Source organism: Scyliorhinus canicula, chromosome 19, assembly GCF_902713615.1.
Source record: "Scyliorhinus canicula chromosome 19, sScyCan1.1, whole genome shotgun sequence".
Classification (NCBI taxonomy): Eukaryota; Metazoa; Chordata; class Chondrichthyes; order Carcharhiniformes; family Scyliorhinidae; genus Scyliorhinus; species Scyliorhinus canicula.
Window position 1 is genome coordinate 105,067,657 of NC_052164.1, and position 22,045 is coordinate 105,089,701.

At 54.7% G+C, this 22,045-nt stretch overlaps 1 protein-coding gene across 1 annotated transcript in view; it reads right to left on the minus strand.

Annotated features, from left to right (window-relative positions):
• LOC119954464 (ubiquitin carboxyl-terminal hydrolase 2-like) overlaps positions 1-22,045 on the minus strand; it is a 152,433-nt gene that overhangs the window by 119,288 nt on the left and 11,100 nt on the right. Inside the window, 2 exon segments of the mRNA XM_038779690.1 lie at positions 40-231; positions 233-795. Coding sequence (XP_038635618.1) covers positions 40-231; positions 233-795 — 755 coding nt within the window.

Here is a 22,045-nt window from a genome sequence, read left to right on the forward strand (position 1 = left end):
GGTTTAACCTCCTGACCTATCCACTGACCCCACACTTACCAGCATGTCTCGAACGGGTGACCCACAGCTTCCAGTACTCTCAGTCCTCTCCCAGGCTGGGTTAAAGCGATTGGTGTTTTTGAATGAAGCTGTAATTGTCTCTTGTGCCATGCTCCGTGGTATGCTGTAGGCACCAGAACCCTTGGTACAGTAAACATCAGTGTTCTCATTCCTACTGCTGCTTCTGTAGGGAGCTCGGCTGAGGGTCAGGGTCATGTCGACTCACTGTGGGGCTCTGCATTGAGTTTAACCGATATGTGTCTGCCATGTGCAGGCTGAGCATGTCTCGGTTCAAGTCCGTCTGGCTGATGGATTTCCTGCGGGTCAGGGACGACCCAGGAGATGGGTACGCTGAGTAACTGCTGCTGGTGCTGTAACCATAGTTGCCACAATATCCACCACTCAGTCCGCTGGGAAAAGCCTTCAGCGGAACTCGGCTCAAACTCTCGCTGCGTCTGTTCAGCGCCTCAGGACGAGGGAGCTGCCGGCCACGGTCAATCTCCAGGGTGTACTTGCTGACTGGCCGGCCAGAGCTGGCATGGGGAATGTAGCTGCTGGTGTATCCTGACTTATAAAGCAGTTTGTCTTTGTCTGTGTAAGTGGAGCCCAGACTGTGGGTGTAGCTGTGGTACGAGAGGCCATAGTGTGGACTGGTGAGGGTGCTCGAATAGTTCCCAATTCGCTTACTGCTGGATGAGGTGGAAACTCGGGACATGTCAACCTCCGCCTCACACAGTAGGCCACGCCTGGCATTTACTGAGGACAAAAGATATAAACATTAGTCTTTAAATTACAGTTACACTCAACCCCACCCTCCCCCACCACGTCCCTTTCCTGTGGGCACTGACCCTTCCTCGGGTACAGTTCCCTGGGCAATATTCATCCACCCAAATCCAGACTGGAACCAAACCTGGACTGTTTCCAGTTCTCAGCAGGGGTTTAGCATTTGCTAACTAGCCCTTAACCACTCACCACAGTCTGAACACGAGTGGTACAGGATTGGATGCTCCTGTGATCAGATCTCTGGTTTTCATTTCCAGATCCATGTTCTAAATGCTGTCACCGTTAATTTATTAAATATATGAAGAGGAAGAGAATAGCTAAAGTAAATGTAGGCTCGTTAGAGGACGATGCTGGTGAGGTAATAATGGGGAACACAGACACGGCAGAGGCACTGAATCAATATTTTGCCTCTGTCTTCACGGAAGAAGATAATAAACAATTTACAAAAACTACAGTCAATGCAGAGGAACTTGGTGCAATAACCATCACCAGGAAGATAGTATTGAATAAACTAATGGGATTAAAGGCACACAAGTCTCCGGGACCTGGTGGCCTGCACCCTAGGGTATTAAGGGAGGTAGCAGCAGAGATAATGGATGCATTGGTTATACTTCAGAATTCCCTGGATTCAGAAAGGTGGATTGGAAACACGCTAATGTGACGCCCCTATTCAAAAAAGGGAGGGGGGGCAAAAAGTAACAACCAGTTAGCTGGACCTCTATGGTGGAGAAGTTATTGGAATTAATCAATAAGGAAGAGATGACTGAATATTTGGAAAGACAAAGCTGAATCCACCATGCTCAGTATGGTTTTATGAAAGATAAGTCATGCTTGACAAGCTTGGGAGTTCTTAGAGGGCATACCAGCAAGGTGGATAATGGGAAACCTGTGGATGTGCTATATATAGATTTCCAGAAGACGTTTGACAAGGTGCCACATTAAAGACTGATCCAGAAGGCGAGATATTGGGGGGTAGAGTACTCGATTGGATTGAGGATTGGCTGACTGACAGAAAGCAGAGGGTCGAGCTGGGTGAATCCTTCTCGGGCTGGTGAACTGTAACTAGCGGGGGTGCCGTAGGGGTCAGTCCTCCGACCCGAACTGTTTACAATTTTCTCAATGATCTGCAAGCCGGGACAGACTGTAACATTGCAAAATTTGCGGATGATACTAAAATAAATGGGAAAGCAGGAAGTGAAGGGGGGATAAAAATGTTACAGATGGATATAGATAGACCAGGAGATTGAGTTTAACATGGATAATTGTGAGGTTATCCATTTTGGCCCAAAAAATAGAAAGGTACGTTATTATCTAAATGGAAAACAGATTCAAAATACTTGTGGGCAGAGGGATCTGGGTGTCTTTGTTCATGGATTGCAGAAAGTCGGTATGCAGGCACAGCATGAAATTAAAAAGACAAATGGAATGTTAGCATTTATTGCAAAAGGACTGGAGTATAAAAGTAGAGAAGTATTGTTGCAATTGTATAGGGTGTTGGTGAGACCACATCTGGAGTATTGTGTCCAGTTTTGGTCTCCTTATTTGAGGAAGGGTGTGGGGGCATTGGAGACAGTTCCGAGGAGATTCACCAGATTGATTCCGGGTGGCGACATGTAGGTGAAGTTGCAGGTTGGGTGGCTCCTGCTTGAGGCTCTGGTTTTTGGAGTTTAATACCCGGTTCCAGTGGCAGATTCTGAATAAGCTGGTGCAGGGAGACATAAAGAAGATGGGGGATGTCGAAGACCCAGAAAAAAGCCACTGGGAAGAAGGGGGAGAGTGAAGGTTCGGTCCATCTCCCGCGTCACTACCCTCATCCCCTCCCCTCCCTTCCAGAACAAGGATAAAGTCCCCCTCGTTCTCATATTTCCCCCCACCAGCCTGCATCCTCCGCCATTTTTGCCAACTCCAGCGTGATGCCACCACCAAACACATCTTCCCTTCACTTCCTCTGTCAGCATTCCACAGAGACCGTTCCTTCCCCGATAGTGGAGTCCACTCCTCCACCATACCCAACACCTCTCCCATCACCCATGGCACCTTCCCATGCAATCGCAGAAGGTGTAACACCTGCCCCTTTATCTCTGCCATGCTTAACATCCCAGGCCCAAAACACTCATTCCAGATTAAGCAGCGTTTCACTTGCACCTCTTCCATCTGGTCTATTGCATTCGCTGCTCCCAATGTGGTCTCCTCCATATTGGGACCCTGACCTTCCGTTGCTTGCATTTTAACACAAGACCCTGCTCCATGCCCACATGTCTGTTCTTGGCCTGCTGCAATGTTCCATTGAAGCTCAACGCAAACTGGAGGAACAAACATCTCATCTTCCGGTTAGGCACGCTACAGCCTTCCGGTCTCAACATTGAATTCAACAACTTTAGATGATAGCCTCAATCCATTGTTTTCATCCCATTTCATTTTAACTGTTTTTTACCATTTCATTTTTTCTTGTCTTTCTTTATATATATTTCCCTTCCCGATCTTATCCCCCCTTTCCTTACCTTTTCTCCCCTTTGGTTCCCCTCCCCCCAACATCTACATCTGTCACAGTTTACCCTCTGATTTTAGTTTCTCTGCTGTTTGGCCTCTCACACCTTTTGTTTCTCCTGAGGACTGCCATTTGCACTCTGTTCCCTTGGTTTCTGTGGCTATTAGCACTCTGCTCCCTTGGATTCTGTGGCTATTAGCACTCTGTTCCCTTGGATTCTGTGGCCATTAGCACCCCGTTTCCCTTGGTTTCAGTGGCTATGACTCATCTTTCATTCCCTCACCCTGCAGTATAAATATCTCCCACTTTCTATGCATATTAGCTTTGACAAAGGGTCATCTGGACTCAAAACGTCAGCTCTTTTCTCTCCCTACAGATACTGTCAGACCCGCTGAGATTTTCCAGCGTTTTCTCTTTGGTTTCAGATTCCAGCATCCGCAGTAATTTGCTTTTTTCCGAGGTTTAGGAAGGGTTGGGTGAGTCAGGTTTTCCATTCAAGGTTCGATAACGGGGCTTGGGCACTGGGGTAGCGATATTGGTGGACAAGAGGGTGAGGGTTCAGATGGAGAAGGTGGTGGTGGACCAGGGGGGGGTGGGTACGTGATAGCGACGGGGCGTTAGAGGGGAGGTTGATGACGCTTACGAGTGTATATGGCCCCAATTGAGATGATGTGGGGTTTGTGAAGAGGGTGCTGGGGGCCATTCCTGATTGGGATACCCTCGAGTTAATAGTGGGGGGTGGGTGGGAGATTGGAATGTGGTGCAAGAACCGAGGATGGACAGGCGTCAGCCGTGCTCACAGGCCCAGCCGTGGAGGTTCCTGCACCCAAGGGAACGGGTGTATTCGGTTTCTTCCCCCGGCACATAACGTGTACTCGAGAGGAGACTTTTTCATAGTGGGGAAGGTGTTATTGGCCGGGGTCAAAGGGTCAGAGTATTCAGCGATATGGATTCAGACCATGCTCTGCATTGGGTGGATGTGGTTCTGGAGAAGGGGATGGTTCAGAGGCAGGTTGGAAAATGGATGTGGGATTGTTAGGGAACCGGAGGTTTTTGCGATAAGAGTGGGATGGTGATCAAGGAATATGTGGGGTTTAATTGCACAGGGAAGGTTTCACAGCCAGTGGTGTGGGAGGCTTGGAAGGCAGTATTGGAGGGGGAGGGGATTTAGTCAGGCTAAGGTGGACAAGGAGAAGCACCAAAGACTAGGTGGCTAGGAGGTACGTGGGGGACCCAGACCCATCCTCTTGGTCAATAAGAAGGAGCTTGAGGCAAGGTTTTAACCAGTGTTCACAGGGAAAGCAGTGGGCCAGTTGAGAAGGGCGAGTGGGGCCGTCTTTGAGCCACGGGGAAAAAGCAGGGCGTATGTTGGCCGGCCAGCTCCAGAGGGAGGCGACGGCAAGGGAGATAGTTCAGGTGCGGGGATAACATAGGGAGGTTGGTGGTGGCCCGGAGTAGATCAATAAAGTATTTGAAGAGTTTTTCTAAGAACCCTATTTAGGTTGGAGCCACCAGGGAAGGAGCAGGTGATGAGGGAGTTCCGGGACGAGTTGGAGTATTCGAGGCTGGGTGAGGAGGGTAGATCCGGCTGGGGGGGGGGGGGGGGGGCAGTGAGGGAGCAGGTGGTGAAGGTGGTGATTGGCAGGATGTAGGCAGGGAAGGCAGCAGGTCTGGACGGGTTCTCAGTGGGATATTATAAGGAATTTAAGGATAAGTTGGCACGCTAATGGTGGAAATGTTTGAGATGCGATAGGGGTGTCTTGCACAGGTGTTGGGGCAGACTTCAATTTGCCTGTTGCTAAAGAAGGACAAGGGCCCTGGAGAGTGTGAGTCGTTTAGGCTCTTATCCCACTAAATGTAGATGCCAAGATATTGGCAAAGGTTCTCCCGGAAAGGCTGGAGGGGTATCTCCCGAAGGTGATTGGAGAGGACCAGACGGGGTTCGTGAAGGGAAGGCAGCTGTTCTCGAATGTGAGGAGGTTGCTGAATGTGAACCTGTCTCCAATGGAGGGAAATGAGACAGAGGTGGTGGTGACGGTGGACACAGAGGAAGCGTTTGATGGGTAGAGTGGGATTATTTGATGGCGGTATTGGAAAGATTTGGAATCGGGTTGAGGTTGTGGTATGGGCATGGCGCTAATGGCGAGTGTTTGCACTAATATGAATTTGGGGTACTTTGCTCTGCACTGGGTTACGAGGCAGGGATATCCTGTGTCCCCCCCTGTTGCTTGCACTGACTATAGAGCCTTGGCCGTTGTGCTAAGGAGCTCAAGGTCGTGGAAGGGGGTAGTGAGGGATAGAGAGGGGGGTGGGGTAAAGTATAGGGTATCCTTATATGCTGATGATCTATTATTGTACATTTCGAAACTGAGATTGTCAGTGGGGAGTATAATGAAGTTGCTCCAAAGATTTGGGCTTTTGCTGTGTATAAATTGATCTGAGGTAAGAGCGAGTATTTCATGTCTCCCAGCTGGGGGTCGGGGCGGCCGGGGGGGCCGGGGGGGTCGGGGTGGCCGGGGGGGCCGGGGGGGTCGGGGCGGCCGGGGGGGCCGGGGGCATTTCCTCTGGCGGCAACCCACCTAAGGTAGTTGGGGGTGCAGATGGCGCGGGATTGGGGTGGGCTCCAAAAGTATCATTTTACTAGTTTGGTGGGGAGGGTGAAGGCCGATTTGTCAAGGTGGGACAACCTCACTTTGTAGTTGGTGGATGGGTGCAGACAGAATGTGTTACCGCAATTTTTGTTCTTATTCCAATACCTGCCGGTCTTTTTAGCAAAATCTTTCTTTAGGGAGGTGTAGAAATTAATCTCCTTGTTTATTTAGGGGGGGTGGCCAGTATTGGGAGGGTTGTCTTGCAGTGAGGGTGACAGCGGGGGTGGGGCGCGGTGGGAGGCAAAACATTACTATTGGGCGGCACTTGTGGAGAAGGTGTGGGGCTGGAGCAAGGAGGGGGAGACCCAATGGGGTAGGATGGAGGAGCGCTCGTGTAGGGGGTTGCGGGTGCTGGCAATGGCACCGTTCCCGATGGCTCCGGGAAGGTACTCGATGAGTCCGGTGGTGGTGGCCACTTTGAAGATCTGGAGCCTTTTAGGTAACATTTTAAGATGGGGGCGGGTCAGAAGGGATGCCAAGTAGGGGGAATGATGGGTTCTAGCCAGGGAGGATGGATGCGAGGTTTCGGAGATGGGACGAGAGGGGGATCAAGGAAATGAAGGACTTGTTTCTTGGGAGATGATTTGCGAGCTTGGAGGAGCTTGGAGGAGTTAAGAACATAAGAACTAGGAGCAGGAGTAGGCCATCTGGTCCCTCGAGCCTGCTCCGCCATTCAATGAGATCATGGCTGATCTTTTGTGGACTCAGCTCCACTTTCTGGCCCGAACACCAAAACCCTTAATCCCTTTATTTGGGAGAGAAGTATGATGTTGGCGTGAGGGGAAGGGTTTCGGTACCTGCAGGTTTGAGATTTTGCGAGGAAGGTTTTCCCGAGCTTCCCGATAACACCAGCCTCTTCATTGTTGGAGACGATGCTGTCAGCGGGGGAGGGGGGGGAGATGTTGGGGGGGGGGTCTATGGGAGGATCCTGGAGGAGGACAGGGTGTCTATGGAGGGGATTAAGGCAAAGTGAGAGGAGGAGCTGGGGGGTGGGCGATAGAAGAGGGTCTGTGGTGTGAGGTGCTGCTATGGGTAAACTCCTCAACCTCGGGCGCAAGGTTGGGGCTGATACAATTGAAGGTGTAGAGGGCGCACCTAACAAAATCAAGGACGAGCCAGCTGTTTGAGGGAGTGGAGGATGTCTGTGAGCGGTGTGGGAGGGGCCCCGCAAACCATGATCATATGTTTTGATCCTGCCCGAAGCTGGAAAGGTATTGGAGGGAGGTATTTAGAACAATCGCAGGGGTATTGCATACGGATGTGGAGCCCAGTCCCCTAGAGGCCATTTTCGGAGTGTCGGACCAGCTAGAGTTGTAGGCGGGTGAGGGGCCAGACGTTTTGGCCTTTGCCTCGCTGATCGCTCAGGGGAGGGAGGGGAGATGGGCGGGGAGGGGAGGGGAGGTGGGGGGTGCGGTGGGGGGGAGGGGTGGGGGGAGTGGAGGTGGGCGGGGAGGGGAGGTGGGGGGTGCGAAGGTGGGGGGGAGGGGTGGGGGAGTGGAGGTAGGGGAGGGGAGGTGGGCGGGGAGGGGAGGTGGGCGGGGAGGGGAGGTGGGGGGAGGGGAGGTGGGCGGGGGAGGGGAGGTGGGGGGAGGGGAGGTGGGGGGAGGGGAGGTGGGGGGGAGGAGAGGTGGGCGTGGAGGGGAGGTGGGCAGGGAGGGGAGGTGGGGGGAGGGGAGGTGGGTGGGGAGGGGAGGTGGGTGGGGAGGGGAGGTGGGGGGGAGGGAGGTGGGGAGGTGGGGGGGAGGGGAGGTGGGTGGGGGGGTGGGGGGGGGGGGGAGGTGGGGGGGAGGGGAGGTGGGGGGAGAGGAGGTGGGGGGAGGGGAGGTGGGTGGGGGGGAGGTGGAGGTGGGGGGAGAGGGGAGGTGGGGGAGAGGGGAGGTGGGGGGGAGGGGAGGTGGGCGGGGAGAGGGAGGTGGGCGAGGAGGGAGGTGGGGGGGAGGGGAGGTGGGAGGGAGGGGAGGTGGGGGGGAGGGGGAGTGGGGGGGAGGGGAGTTGGGGGAGGGGAGTTGGGGGGAGGGGAGTTGGGGGAGGGGAGGTGGGAGGGAGGGGGAGGGGAGGTGGGGGGGAGGGGAGGTGGGGGGAGGGGAGTTGGGGGGGGGGAGGTGGGAGGGGAGGTGGGCGGGGGCGACTGCATTCTTTTCAGTTTTATATTATTGGGGTTGTTTTGTTTCTGTTTCTTTTTGTTTGGCAAAAAATGATGAAAATATGGTGAATAAAAATATCTTTATTGACTCTTTGTCAAAGTGGGGAGGTGGATTTGAGACCAGGAGGAGATCAGCCATGATCTGATTGAATGGCGGAGCAGGCTCGAGGGGCTGAATGGCCGACTTCTGCTCCTGATTCCAATGTTCCAGCGCCCCCCCCCCCCCCCCCCCCCCCCCCCCCCCCCCCCCCCCCCCCCCCCCCCCCCCCCCCCAAGCAGGTCTCACTGACACTAAACCACAGACCTTCAGAATGATCACTGTCCCTTCTTTCACATTTTTACCCAATTAAAATTCAAAACCTGTGCACCCGGACTTAAAACCCACTTGCAGGTAAATGCTTTGTTCATTCCAGATAATAATATAAACTCTGTTCCCAATCTACCGATTTCACACTTCTCCCTGTTAATCAGAGCCTTACTGAGCCTCAGATGATTTTGTGTTGAAGTCTCCTCTCTGTGAAATCACCTTGTCTCCGTGTACGAGTCGGTGCTAAATCTGGCATCAAAACCTCTGACTGGCAGCTTGCATTTCCATAAGCACCTTTTTCACTGACTCCCAAAGGGATTTCACAATGAAGGACTTTGATGAATGTCACTTCTGTAAAGTAGGGACATGGCAGCCAATAATTAGCTACGAGATCCCACAAAGAGAAATGAGGACAATGATCAGATAATCAGATTTAATGATGGTATTTGTGGGATATATGACAGGGAAAACTTAACATTAATCTGAAAGGTAGGTATAAGCACAATTAGAGTGTAGATCTGGAAGACAGCACCTCCCATAGTGCAGCGCTCCCTCAGTACTGACCCTCTGACAGTGCAGCGCTCCCTCAGTACTGACCCTCTGACAGTGCAGCACTCCCTCAGTACTGACCCTCTGACAGTGCGGCACTCCCTCCGTACGACCCTCTGACAGTGCGGCACTCCCTCAGTACTGACCCTCTGACAGTGCGGCACTCCCTCAGTACTGACCCTCTGACAGTGCGGCACTCCCTCAGTACTGCACCTCAGATTGTGGAGGCCGGATTATGTGCTCCTGTCTCTGGAGTTTAATGTCTAGAGGAAGGGTGGCAGGGTTAGAGGTAGAGAAATACAGCACAGAACAGGCCCTTCGGCCCACGATGTTGTGCCGAACTTTTATCCTAGGTTAATCATAGAATTTTGGACACTAAGGGCAATTTTTCATAGCCAATCCACCCAACCTGCACATCTTTGGACTGTGGGAGGACGGAAACCGGAGCACCCGGAGGAACCCACGCACACACGGGGAGGATGTGCAGATTCCGCCACAGACAGTGACCCAGCGGGAATCAAACCTGGGACCCTGGAGCTGTGAAATAATTGTGCTATCCACAATGCTACGTGCTGCCCTTATGAAGAAATTAATCTACACTCCATTATTCTACCCTAATCCATGTACCTATTCAATAGCCGCTTGAAGGTCCCTAACCTTTCCGACTCAACTACTACCACAGGCAGTGCATTCCATGCCCCCACTACTCTCTGGGTAAAGAACCTACTCTGACATCCCCCCTATATCTTCCACCATTTACCTTAATTTATGTCCCCTTGTGATGGTTTGTTCCACCCGGGGAAAAGTCTCTGACTGTCTACTCTATCTATTCCCCTGATCATCTTATAAACCTCTATCAAGTCGCCCCTCATCCTTCTCCGTTTCTAATGAGAAAGGCCTAGTACCCTCAACCTTTCCTCGTAAGACCTACTCTCCATTCCAGGCAGCATCCTGGTAAATCTCCTTTTGCACCTTTTCCAAAGCTTCCACATCCTTCCTAAAATGAGGGTGACCAGAACTGCACACAGTACTCCAAATGTGGCCTGACCAAGGTTTTGTACAGCTGCATCATCACCTCACGGCTCTTAAATTCAATCCCTCTGTTAATGAATGCTAGCACACCATAGGCCTTCTTCACAGCTCTATCCACCTGAGTGGCAACTTTCAAAGATCTATGAACATAGACCCCAAGATCTCTCTGCTCCTCTACATTGCCAAGAACCCTACCGTTAAACCTGTATTCCGCATTCAGATTTGTCCTTCCAAAATGGACAACCTCACACTTGTCAGGGTTAAACTCCATCTGCCACTTCTCAGCCCAGCTCTGCATCCTATCTATGTCTCTTTGAAGCCGACAACAGCCCTCCTCACTATCCACAACTCCACCAATCTTCGTATCATCTGCAAATTTACTGACCCACCCTTCAACTCCCTCATCCAAGTCGTTAATGAAATCACAAACAGCAGAGGACCCAGAACTGATCCCTGCGGTACGCCACTGATAACTGGGCTCCAGGCTGAATATTTGCCATCCACCACAACTCTCTGTCTTCTATCGGTTAGCCAGTTTGTTATCCAACTGGCCAAATTTCCCACTATCCCATGCCTCCTTACTTTCTGCACAAGCCTACAATGGGGAACCTTATCAAATGCCTTACTAAATCCATGTACACTACATCCACTGCTTTACCTTCATCCACATGCTTGGTCACCTCTTCAAAGAATTCAATAAGACTTGTGAGGCAAGACCTACCCCTCACAAATCCGTGCTGACTATCCCTAATCAAGCAGTGTCTTTCCAGATGCTCAGAAATCCTATCCCTCAGTACCCTTTCCATTACTTTGCCTCCCACCGAAGTAAGACTAACTGGCCTGTAATTCCCAGGGTTGTCCCTATTCCCTTTTTTGAACAGGGGCACGACATTCGCCACTCTCCAATCCCCTGGTACCACCCCTGTTGACAGCGAGGACGAATAAAGGATTTCTGAGTTGGGTTGTGTTTCTGCTTCATGGAGGGAGGCTCAGATGGACAGGTCTCTTCAGTGAAAATTTATGAGTACGGAATATGATCAAGATCACAAGGTGTGTTTTAAAATGATTTTATATTATCGGAATTTTGGTAGGTCTGGGCTCCACAAACATTCGAAACTCCAAGTTCCTTGGCACCAGCTCGCTGGGGAATCTCAGGCAGAATGTGCCACCTTGTGGTGAATGACTGCACTGACACTGTCTCCATCATCATTGTGTTTCTGCACCATCCTGTAGTAAACTGCAAACCCTGGCCGGGATTCTCCCCTACCCGGCGGGGCAGGGGATCCCGGCCTGTTGGAGTGGCGTGAACCACTCCGACGTTGGGCCGCCCCAAAGGTGCGGAGACAGGGGCCAAGCCCTCACATTGAGGGGCTAGGCCCGCGCCAGAGTGGTTGCCGCTCTGCTGGCTGGCGTGAGCGGCCATTGGCGCCCCGCCAGCCGGGGCAGAAAGGACTTCGCCGGCCGGCGTAAGTCCGCGCATGCGCCGGAGCGTCAGCGGCTGCTGACATCATACCGGCTCATGCGCAGGGGAGGGATCTCTTCCGCCCCCCGCCATGGCCTTCACCAGAAGGAAAAGAGTGCCCCCATGGCACAGGCCCGCCCGCCGATCGTGGGCCCCGATCGCGGGCCAGGCCACCGTGGAGGCACCCCCAGGGGCCAGATCGCCCCGCGCTCCCCCCCAGGACCCCGGTGCCCGCCCGCGCCGCGAATCCCACCGGTAAGGTAGGTGGTTTAATCCACGCCGGCGGGAGAGGCCTGTCAGCGGCGGGGCTTCGGCCCATCGCGGGCCGGAGAATCGCCGCGGGGGGGGGCCCGCCGACCAGCGCAGCGCGATTCCTGCCCCCGCCAAATCTCAGGTGGCGGAGAATTCGGGCCACGGTGGGGGCGAGATTGACACCACCCCGGCGGGGGGTCGGAGAATTCTGCCCCCTGTGCTGTGTGTTCACCCTGCCTCCTCCCTCATCCGCATCAGCCTTAACTCAGGGATATTGGAGGAGGAAGGGTGACCCTTCAAGGGGTCTTTAGCACACTGGGCTAAATCGCTGGCTTTCAAAGCAGACCAAGCAGGCCAGCAGCACGGTTTGATTCCCGTACCAGCCTCCCCGAACAGGCGCCAGAATGTGGCGACTAGGGGCTTTTAACAGTAACTTCACTGAAGCCTACTCGTGACAATAAGCGATTTTCATTTTCGAGAGAGTGCAGACACAGACAGAACCACCAACTTGGAAAAATACCGGCTCTCGGAGGACTCTGTCCTCAGTCTCTAAACACCAAACCGGAAAGCCCGATACAATTTCTTCCAGTAATTCCCTGTATCCCAGCTCACACTCCAAGAGGAACGTTTCTCCTGTGTTGCCTCCAGAATAAAATGTGGGAGCAAAACAGCACAAAACCACTTTACCAGTCACCAGCTACTGTAGAAAGTCATGGGGCAGAGCAGCAAATCATAATGGCACAGCTGGGAGGGCTGTGTCTGTGTTAACACAGCAATGATGGAGCTTTACTCTGTATCTATCCCCGTGCTGTACCTGTCCTGTGAGTGTTTGATGGGGACAGTGTAGAGGGAGCTTTACTCTGTATCTAACCCCGTGCTGTACCTGTCCTGGGAGTGTTTGATGGGGACAGTGTAGTGGGAGCTTTACTCTGTATCTAACCCCGTGCTGTACCTGTCCTGGGAGTGTTTGATGGGACAGTGTAGAGGGAGCTTTACTCTGTATCTAACCCCGTGCTGTACCAGTCCTGGGAGTGTTTGATGGGGACAGTGCAGAGGGAGCTTTACTCTGTATCTAACCCCGTGCTGTACCTGTCCTGGGAGTGTTTGATGGGGACAGTGTAGAGGGAGCTTTACTCTGTACCTAACCCTGTGTTGTACCTGTCCTGGGAGTGTTTGATAGGGACAGTGCAGAGGGAGCTTTACTCTGTATCTAACCCCGTGCTGTACCTGTCCTGGGAGTGTTTGATGGGGACAGTGTAGAGGGAGCTTTACTCTGTACCTAACCCTGTGCTGTACCTTTCCTGGAGTGTTTGATAGGGACAGTGCAGAGGGAGCTTTACTCTGTATCTAACCCCGTGCTGTACCTGTCCTGGGAGTGTTTGATGGGGACAGTGCAGAGGGAGATTTACTCTGTATCTAACCCCGTGCTGCACCTGTCCTGGGGGTGTTTGATGGGGACAGTGTAGAGGGAGCTTTACTCTGTATCTAACCCCGTGCTGTACCTGTCCTGGGGGTGTTTGATGGGGACAGTGTAGAGGGAGCTTTACTCTGTATCTAACCCCGTGCTGTATCTGTCCTGGGAGTGTTTGATGGGGACAGTGTAGAGGGAGCTTTACTCTGTATCTAACCCTGTGCTGTACCTGTCCTGGGAGTGTTTGATAGGGACAGTGCAGAGGGAGCTTTACTCTGTATCTAACCCCATGCTGTACCTGTCCTGGGAGTGTTTGATGGGGACAGTGTAGAGGGAGCTTTACTCTGTATCTAACCCCGTGCTGTACCTGTCCTGGGAGTGTTTGATGGGGACAGTGTAGAGGGAGCTTTACTCTGTATCTAACCCTGTGCTGTACCTGTCCTGGGAGTGTTTGATGGGGACAGTGTAGAGGGAGCTTTACTCTGTATCTAACCCCGTGCTGTATCTGTCCTGGGAGTGTTTGATGGGGACAGTGTAGAGGGAGCTTTACTCTGTATCTAACCCTGTGCTGTACCTGTCCTGGGAGTGTTTGATGGGGACAGTGTAGAGGGAGCTTTACTCTGTATCTAACCCCGTGCTGTATCTGTCCTGGGAGTGTTTGATGGGGACAGTGTAGAGGGAGCTTTACTCTGTATCTAACCCCGTGCTGTACCTGTCCTGGGAGTGTTTGATGGGGACAGTGCAGAGGGAGCTTTACTCTGTATCTAACCCCGTGCTGTACCTGTCCTGGGAGTGTTTGATCGGGACAGTGCAGAGGGAGCTTTACTCTGTATCTAACCCTGTGCTGTACCTGTCCTGGGGGTGATTAAATCTGATCCATTCCCCAATGCTGATCTAGTCAAGATGAATACAAATATAAGCACACAGTGCAGCACAGGGACCAGAGCCTCTGACACGAGCACAAACTCTGTTGATAAACGAGGTTGAGCAGAGAAAGCACAGAAACGGTGCTGAGAGCAGAGGAAGGAAAACAAATCAAACAAAAGACAACAAAACATAACCTACTTCCATTTCTCACTACTCTGGTCTTGAGTTCAGGCAACTTGCTTGTTATCCCCCACATAACTGAGTATTTCCTTTGCTCACTATGGGAACTGTTTTGATTACAGTAATCCCAGACTGCACAGCGAAACACTCAACACGGAAACACAGAGAGACGCTCGTGTTTACAGACAGGTCCAGGCTTGTTCCCAACAGTGAACAGAACCACCACACAGACACCGACACACACCAACACACATAGACACACAGATACACAGACACAGAGACACACACAGACACTGACACACATAGACACACAGATACACAGACACAGAGACACACACAGACACTGACACACATAGACACACAGATACACAGACACAGATACACACACAGACAGAGACACACACAGACACAGAGAAACAGATAGAGAGACACACACAGAGACACACACAGACAGAGACACAGAGACACACATGGAGAGACACACACAGAGACACACAGACGCAGATACACACACACAGATACACACACACCAGCACTGAGACACACACACATAGATACACACACTGACACACACACAGACACACACACACAGACACACACACACAGACACACACACACACAGACACACACACACACAGACACACACACACACACACACACAGACACAGAGACACACACACAGACACACACACAGACACAGACACTGACACACACACACACAGACTGACACACACACAGCCACACACACACACACACAGACACACACACACAGACACTGAAACACACACAGACAGACACACACACACACAGACAGACACACACACAGACAGACACACACACACACAGACACACACATACACAGACACAGACACACAAAGACACATACACAGACACACCGACACACACTGACACACACACACACACAGACACACACACACACACAGACACACACACAGACACTGACACACACACAGCCACACACACACAGACAGACACACACACAGACACACACACACAGACACACACACACACTCACACAGACACACACACACACACACAGACACTGAAACACACACAGACACTGAAACACACACAGACAGACACACACACACACTGACGCACACACACTGACACACACACACACAGACACTGAAACACACACAGACACACACACACAGACACACACACTGACACACACACTGACACACACACACAGATACACACACAGACACTGACACTGACACACACACAGACACTGACACACACAGACACTGACACACACACAGCCACACACACACACAGACACACACACACAGACACACACACACAGATACACACACAGACACTGACACTGACACACACACAGACACTGACACACACAGACACTGACACACACACAGCCACACACACACACAGACACACACAGACACACACACACAGACACACACACACAGACACACACACACACACACTGACACACACACAGCCACACACACACACAGACACACACACACAGACACTGAAACACACACACAGACACACACACACAGACACACACACTGACACACACTGACACACACACTGACACACACACACTGACACACACTGACACACACTGACACACACACTGACACACACACACTGACACACACACACTGACACACACACTGACACAGACACTGAAACACACACAGACACACACCGACACACACACACACACACAGACACACACACACACACACAGACACACACATGTAGGCGTACTCACAAACATACTGGGCTGAATTCTCCGCACCCTGACGCTGATATTACAGGGCGGAGAATCCATTTTCCCGCAAGGAATCGGGACCGCCGCCGGTTCCCCGCTGCTGCGGGCCCCGAAGAGCGGTGTACGCGGGGAGTACGCCGCGCCACCTGGGACATACCTGGGGCCATTGCTAGAGACCCACTCCGCCATTCTCCGCTCCCGTCCAGCCGGAGCCCTGGCGGCGTGAATCTAATATGGTCTAGCCGGTCAGGATACACGCGTGGCGGCGGTGGACTCAGTCCGTGGCCGCCCAGGTTGGGGCGGGCCAATCGGAGGCCAGGGGGGGGCGCCAATCGGAGGCCAGGGGGGGGGGCGCCAATCGGAGGCCGGGGGGGCCAATCGGAGGCCGGGGGGGGCAATCGGAGGCCGGGGGGGCCAATCGGAGGCCGGGGGGGGGGGCCAATTGGAGGCCGGGGGGGCCAATCGGAGGCCAGGGGGGCCAATCGGAGGCCGGGGGGGGCCAATCGGAGGCCAGGGGGGCCAATCGAAGGCCGGGGGGGCCAATCGGAGGCCGGGGGGGCCATCGAAGGCCGGGGGGGGGCCAATCGGAGGCCGGGGGGGCCAATCGGAGGCCGGGGAATGTTTGTGTGGGGGGGACAGAGTCAAGCGCACGGCCGATTGGGTGGTTTCATTTTAGGGTCTATCTGCGCGGTCCGAGCCGTCATGCGCGCGGCCTCCGACCCGGAAGTGTAGGCGCCCGTATCTGCAGCAAAAGCTATGCGATCTACGCCGGGTCCCTGCCAGCCCCCCCGCTGGGCTGGGGATTCGGGCCGCTTTTCATGCCAGTTTCTCTGGTGTGAAACTCCACCGTTTTGATGCCGGTGTGCGGACATCGTCCCAATAATGGAGAATTAAGCCCACTGTGTGTGAATGTAAATGTGCGTGTGTGCCTGCCAACGTACATCAGAGAGTCATAGTCAGAAAAGGGGGACCCCGTGGCAATGCTGGAGTTTGCACATTCTCCCCGTGTCTGCGTGGGTCTCACCCCCACAACCCAAAGATGTGCAGGGTAGGTGGATTGGCCACGCTAAATTGCCCCTTAATTGGAAAAAATGAATTGGAGACTGTAAATTTACTTTTTAAAACTCTCTCCGGAAAGATCCAGCTAGCTCTCTCCGGAAAGATCCAGCTAGCTCTCTCCGGAAAGATCCAGCTAGCTCTCTCCGGAAAGCCTGTGGGTGCTGTCTCCCTCTCTCTCCGGAAAGCCTGTGGGTGCTGTCTCCCTCTCTCTCCGGAAAGCCTGTGGGTGCTGTCTCCCTCTCTCTCTCTCTCTCTCTCTCCGGAAAGCCTGTGGGTGCTGTCTCCCTCTCTCTCTCTCCGGAAAGCCTGTGGGTGCTGTCTCCCTCTCTCTCTCTCCGGAAAGCCTGTGGGTGCTGTCTCCCTCTCTCTCTCTCCGGAAAGCTTGTGGGTGCTGTATTCCAGGGACTACAGAGGCCTGAAGACAAAACAATGAACTGAAAGCAAAGTTTGATGTAAGGCGCCTCTCCAGCAAAGTTGTGAGTACTGCATTTTTAAACTACAGACAACCTGAATGAACAAATCTACAAAGACCTTTACAGGCTGTAAATTAAAGACTTTAAACTGTGAGTTTACCCCAGTGAGAGTCAGCACCTTCAGGAGAGGAGGGGGCCCCGTACCCCAGTGAGAGTCAGCACCTTCAGGAGGAGGGAGTCTGTACCCCAGTGAGAGTCAGCACCTTCAGGAGGGAAGGGGGACCGTGTACCCCAGTGAGAGTCAGCACCTTCAGGAGGGGAGGGGGACCCTGTACCCCAGTGAGAGTCAACACCTTCAGGAGGGGGACTCTGTACCCCAGTGAGAGTCAGCACCTTCAGGAGGGGGACTCTGTACCCCAGTGAGAGTCAGCACCTTCAGGAGAGGAGGGGGCCCCGTACCCCAGTGAGAGTCAGCACCTTCAGGAGAGGAGGGGGACCCTGTACCCCAGTGAGAGTCAGCACCTTCAGGAGAGGAGGGGGACCCTGTACCCCAGTGAGAGTCAGCACCTTCAGGAGGGGAGGGGGACCCTGTACCCCAGTGAGAGTCAGCACCTTCAGGAGGGGAGGGGGACCCTGTACCCCAGTGAGAGTCAGCACCTTCAGGAGGGGGACTCTGTACCCCAGTGAGAGTCAGCACCTTCAGGAGGGGAGGGGGACCCTGTACCCCAGTGAGAGTCAGCACCTTCAGGAGGGGAGGGGGACCCTGTACCCCAGTGAGAGTCAGCACCTTCAGGAGGGGAGGGGGACCCTGTACCCCAGTGAGATTCAGCACCTTCAGGAGGGGAGGGGGACCCTGTACCCCAGTGAGAGTCAGCACCTTCAGGAGGGGGACCCTGTACCCCAGTGAGAGTCAGCACCTTCAGGAGAGGAGGGGGACCCTGTACCCCAGTGAGAGTCAGCACCTTCAGGAGAGGAGGGGGTCCCTGTACCCCAGTGAGATTCAGCACCTTCAGGAGGGGAGGGGGAGTCTGTACCCCAGTGAGAGTCAGCACCTTCAGGAGGGGAGAGGGACCCTGTACCCCAGTGAGAGTCAGCACCTTCAGGAGAGGGACCCTGTACCCCAGTGAGAGTCAGCACCTTCAGGAGAGGAGGGGGCCCCGTACCCCAGTGAGAGTCAGCACCTTCAGGAGGAGGGGGACCCTGTACTCCAGTGAGAGTCAGCACCTTCAGGAGAGGAGGGAGTCTGTACCCCAGTGAGAGTCAGCACCTTCAGGAGAGGGACCCTGTACCCCAGTGAGAGTCAGCACCTTCAGGAGGAGGGGAACCCTGTACCCCAGTGAGAGTCAGCACCTTCAGGAGGAGGGGGACCCTGTACCCCAGTGAGAGTCAGCACCTTCAGGAGAGGAGGGGGACCCTGTACCCCAGTGAGAGTCAGCACCTTCAGGAGGAGGGGGACCCTGTACCCCAGTGAGAGTCAGCACCTTCAGGAGGGGGACCCTGTACCCCAGTGAGAGTCAGCACCTTCAGGAGAGGAGGGGGAGTCTGTACCCCAGTGAGAGTCAGCACCTTCAGGAGAGGAGGGGGACCCTGTACCCCAGTGAGATTCAGCACCTTCAGGAGGGGAGGGGGACGCTGTACCCCAGTGAGAGTCAGCACCTTCAGGAGAGGAGGGGGACCCTGTACCCCAGTGAGAGTCAGCACCTTCAGGAGGGGAGGGGGACCCTGTACCCCAGTGAGAGTCAGCACCTTCAGGAGGGGGACCCTGTACCCCAGTGAGAGTCAGCACCTTCAGGAGAGGAGGGGGACCCTGTACCCCAGTGAGAGTCAGCACCTTCAGGAGAGGAGGGGGTCCCTGTACCCCAGTGAGATTCAGCACCTTCAGGAGGGGAGGGGGAGTCTGTACCCCAGTGAGAGTCAGCACCTTCAGGAGGGGAGAGGGACCCTGTACCCCAGTGAGAGTCAGCACCTTAAGGAGAGGGACCCTGTACCCCAGTGAGAGTCAGCACCTTCAGGAGAGGAGGGGGCCCCGTACCCCAGTGAGAGTCAGCACCTTCAGGAGGAGGGGGACCCTGTACCCCAGTGAGAGTCAGCACCTTCAGGAGAGGAGGGAGTCTGTACCCCAGTGAGAGTCAGCACCTTCAGGAGAGGGACCCTGTACCCCAGTGAGAGTCAGCACCTTCAGGAGGAGGGGAACCCTGTACCCCAGTGAGAGTCAGCACCTTCAGGAGGAGGGGGACCCTGTACCCCAGTGAGAGTCAGCACCTTCAGGAGAGGAGGGGGACCCTGTACCCCAGTGAGAGTCAGCACCTTCAGGAGGAGGGGGACCCTGTACCCCAGTGAGAGTCAGCACCTTCAGGAGGGGGACCCTGTACCCCAGTGAGAGTCAGCACCTTCAGGAGAGGAGGGGGAGTCTGTACCCCAGTGAGAGTCAGCACCTTCAGGAGAGGAGGGGGACCCTGTACCCCAGTGAGAGTCAGCACCTTCAGGAGAGGAGGGGGACCCTGTACCCCAGTGAGAGTCAGCACCTTCAGGAGAGGAGAGGGACCCTGTACCCCAGTGAGAGTCAGCACCTTCAGGAGGGGAGGGGACCCTGTACCCCAGTGAGAGTCAGCACCTTCAGGAGGAGGGGGACCCTGTACCCCAGTGAGAGTCAGCACCTTCAGGAGGGGGACCCTGTACCCCAGTGAGAGTCAGCACCTTCAGGAGGAGGGGGACCCTGTACCCCAGTGAGAGTCAGCACCTTCAGGAGAGGAGGGGGACCCTATACCCCAGTGAGAGTCAGCACCTTCAGGAGAGGAGGGGGACCCTGTACCCCAGTGAGAGTCAGCACCTTCAGGAGAGGAGGGGACTCTGTACCCCAGTGAGAGTCAGCACCTTCAGGAGAGGAGGGGGACCCTGTACCCCAGTGAGTGTCAGCACCTTCAGGAGAGGAGTGGACCCTGTACCCCAGTGAGAGTCAGCACCTTCAGGAGGGGGACCCTGTACCCCAGTGAGAGTCAGCACCTTCAGGAGGGGAGGGGACCCTGTACCTCAGTGAGAGTCAGCACCTTCAGGAGAGGAGGGGACCCTGTACCCCAGTGAGAGTCAGCACCTTCAGGAGAGGAGGGGGAGTCTGTACCCCAGTGAGAGTCAGCACCTTCAGGAGGGGAGGGGACCCTGTACCCCAGTGAGAGTCAGCACCTTCAGGAGGGGGACCCTGTACCCCAGTGAGAGTCAGCACCTTCAGGGGAGGAGGGGGACCCTGTACCCCAGTGAGTGTCAGCACCTTCAGGAGAGGAGGGGACCCTGTACCCCAGTGAGAGTCAGCACCTTCAGGAGGGGGACCCTGTACCCCAGTGAGAGTCAGCACCTTCAGGAGAGGGACCCGTACCCCAGTGAGAGTCAGCACCTTCAGGAGAGGAGGGGGACCCTGTACCCCAGTGAGAGTCAGCACCTTCAGGAGGGGAGGGGACCCTGTACCTCAGTGAGAGTCAGCACCTTCAGGAGAGGAGGGGACCCTGTACCCCAGTGAGAGTCAGCACCTTCAGGAGAGGAGGGGACCCTGTACCCCAGTGAGAGTCAGCACCTTCAGGAGAGGAGGGGGCCGTGTACCCCAGTGAGAGTCAGCACCTTCAGGAGGGGAGGAGACCCTGTACCTCAGTGAGAGTCAGCACCTTCAGGAGAGGAGAGGACCCTGTACCCCAGTGAGAGTCAGCACCTTCAGGAGAGGAGGGGGAGTCTGTACCCCAGTGAGAGTCAGCACCTTCAGGAGGGGGACCCTGTACCCCAGTGAGAGTCAGCACCTTCAGGAGGGGAGGGGGAGTCTGTACCCCAGTGAGAGTCAGCACCTTCAGGAGAGGAGGGGGACCCTGTACCCCAGTGAGAGTCAGCACCTTCAGGAGGGGGACCCTGTACCCCAGTGAGAGTCAGCACCTTCAGGAGAGGAGGGGACCCTGTACCCCAGTGAGAGTCAGCACCTTCAGGAGGGGAGGGGACCCTGTACCCCAGTGAGAGTCAGCACCTTCAGGAGGGGGACCCTGTACCCCAGTGAGAGTCAGCACCTTCAGGGGAGGAGGGGGACCCTGTACCCCAGTGAGTGTCAGCACCTTCAGGAGAGGAGGGGACCCTGTACCCCAGTGAGAGTCAGCACCTTCAGGAGGGGGACCCTGTACCCCAGTGAGAGTCAGCACCTTCAGGAGAGGGACCCGTACCCCAGTGAGAGTCAGCACCTTCAGGAGAGGAGGGGGACCGTGTACCCCAGTGAGAGTCAGCACCTTCAGGAGGGGAGGGGACCCTGTACCTCAGTGAGAGTCAGCACCTTCAGGAGAGGAGGGGACCCTGTACCCCAGTGAGAGTCAGCACCTTCAGGAGAGGAGGGGGACCGTGTACCCCAGTGAGAGTCAGCACCTTCAGGAGGGGAGTGGACCCTGTACCTCAGTGAGAGTCAGCACCTTCAGGAGAGGAGGGGACCCTGTACCCCAGTGAGAGTCAGCACCTTCAGGAGGGGAGGGGACCCTGTACCTCAGTGAGAGTCAGCACCTTCAGGAGAGGAGGGGACCCTGTACCCCAGTGAGAGTCAGCACCTTCAGGAGAGGAGGGGGAGTCTGTACCCCAGTGAGAGTCAGCACCTTCAGGAGGGGGACCCTGTACCCCAGTGAGAGT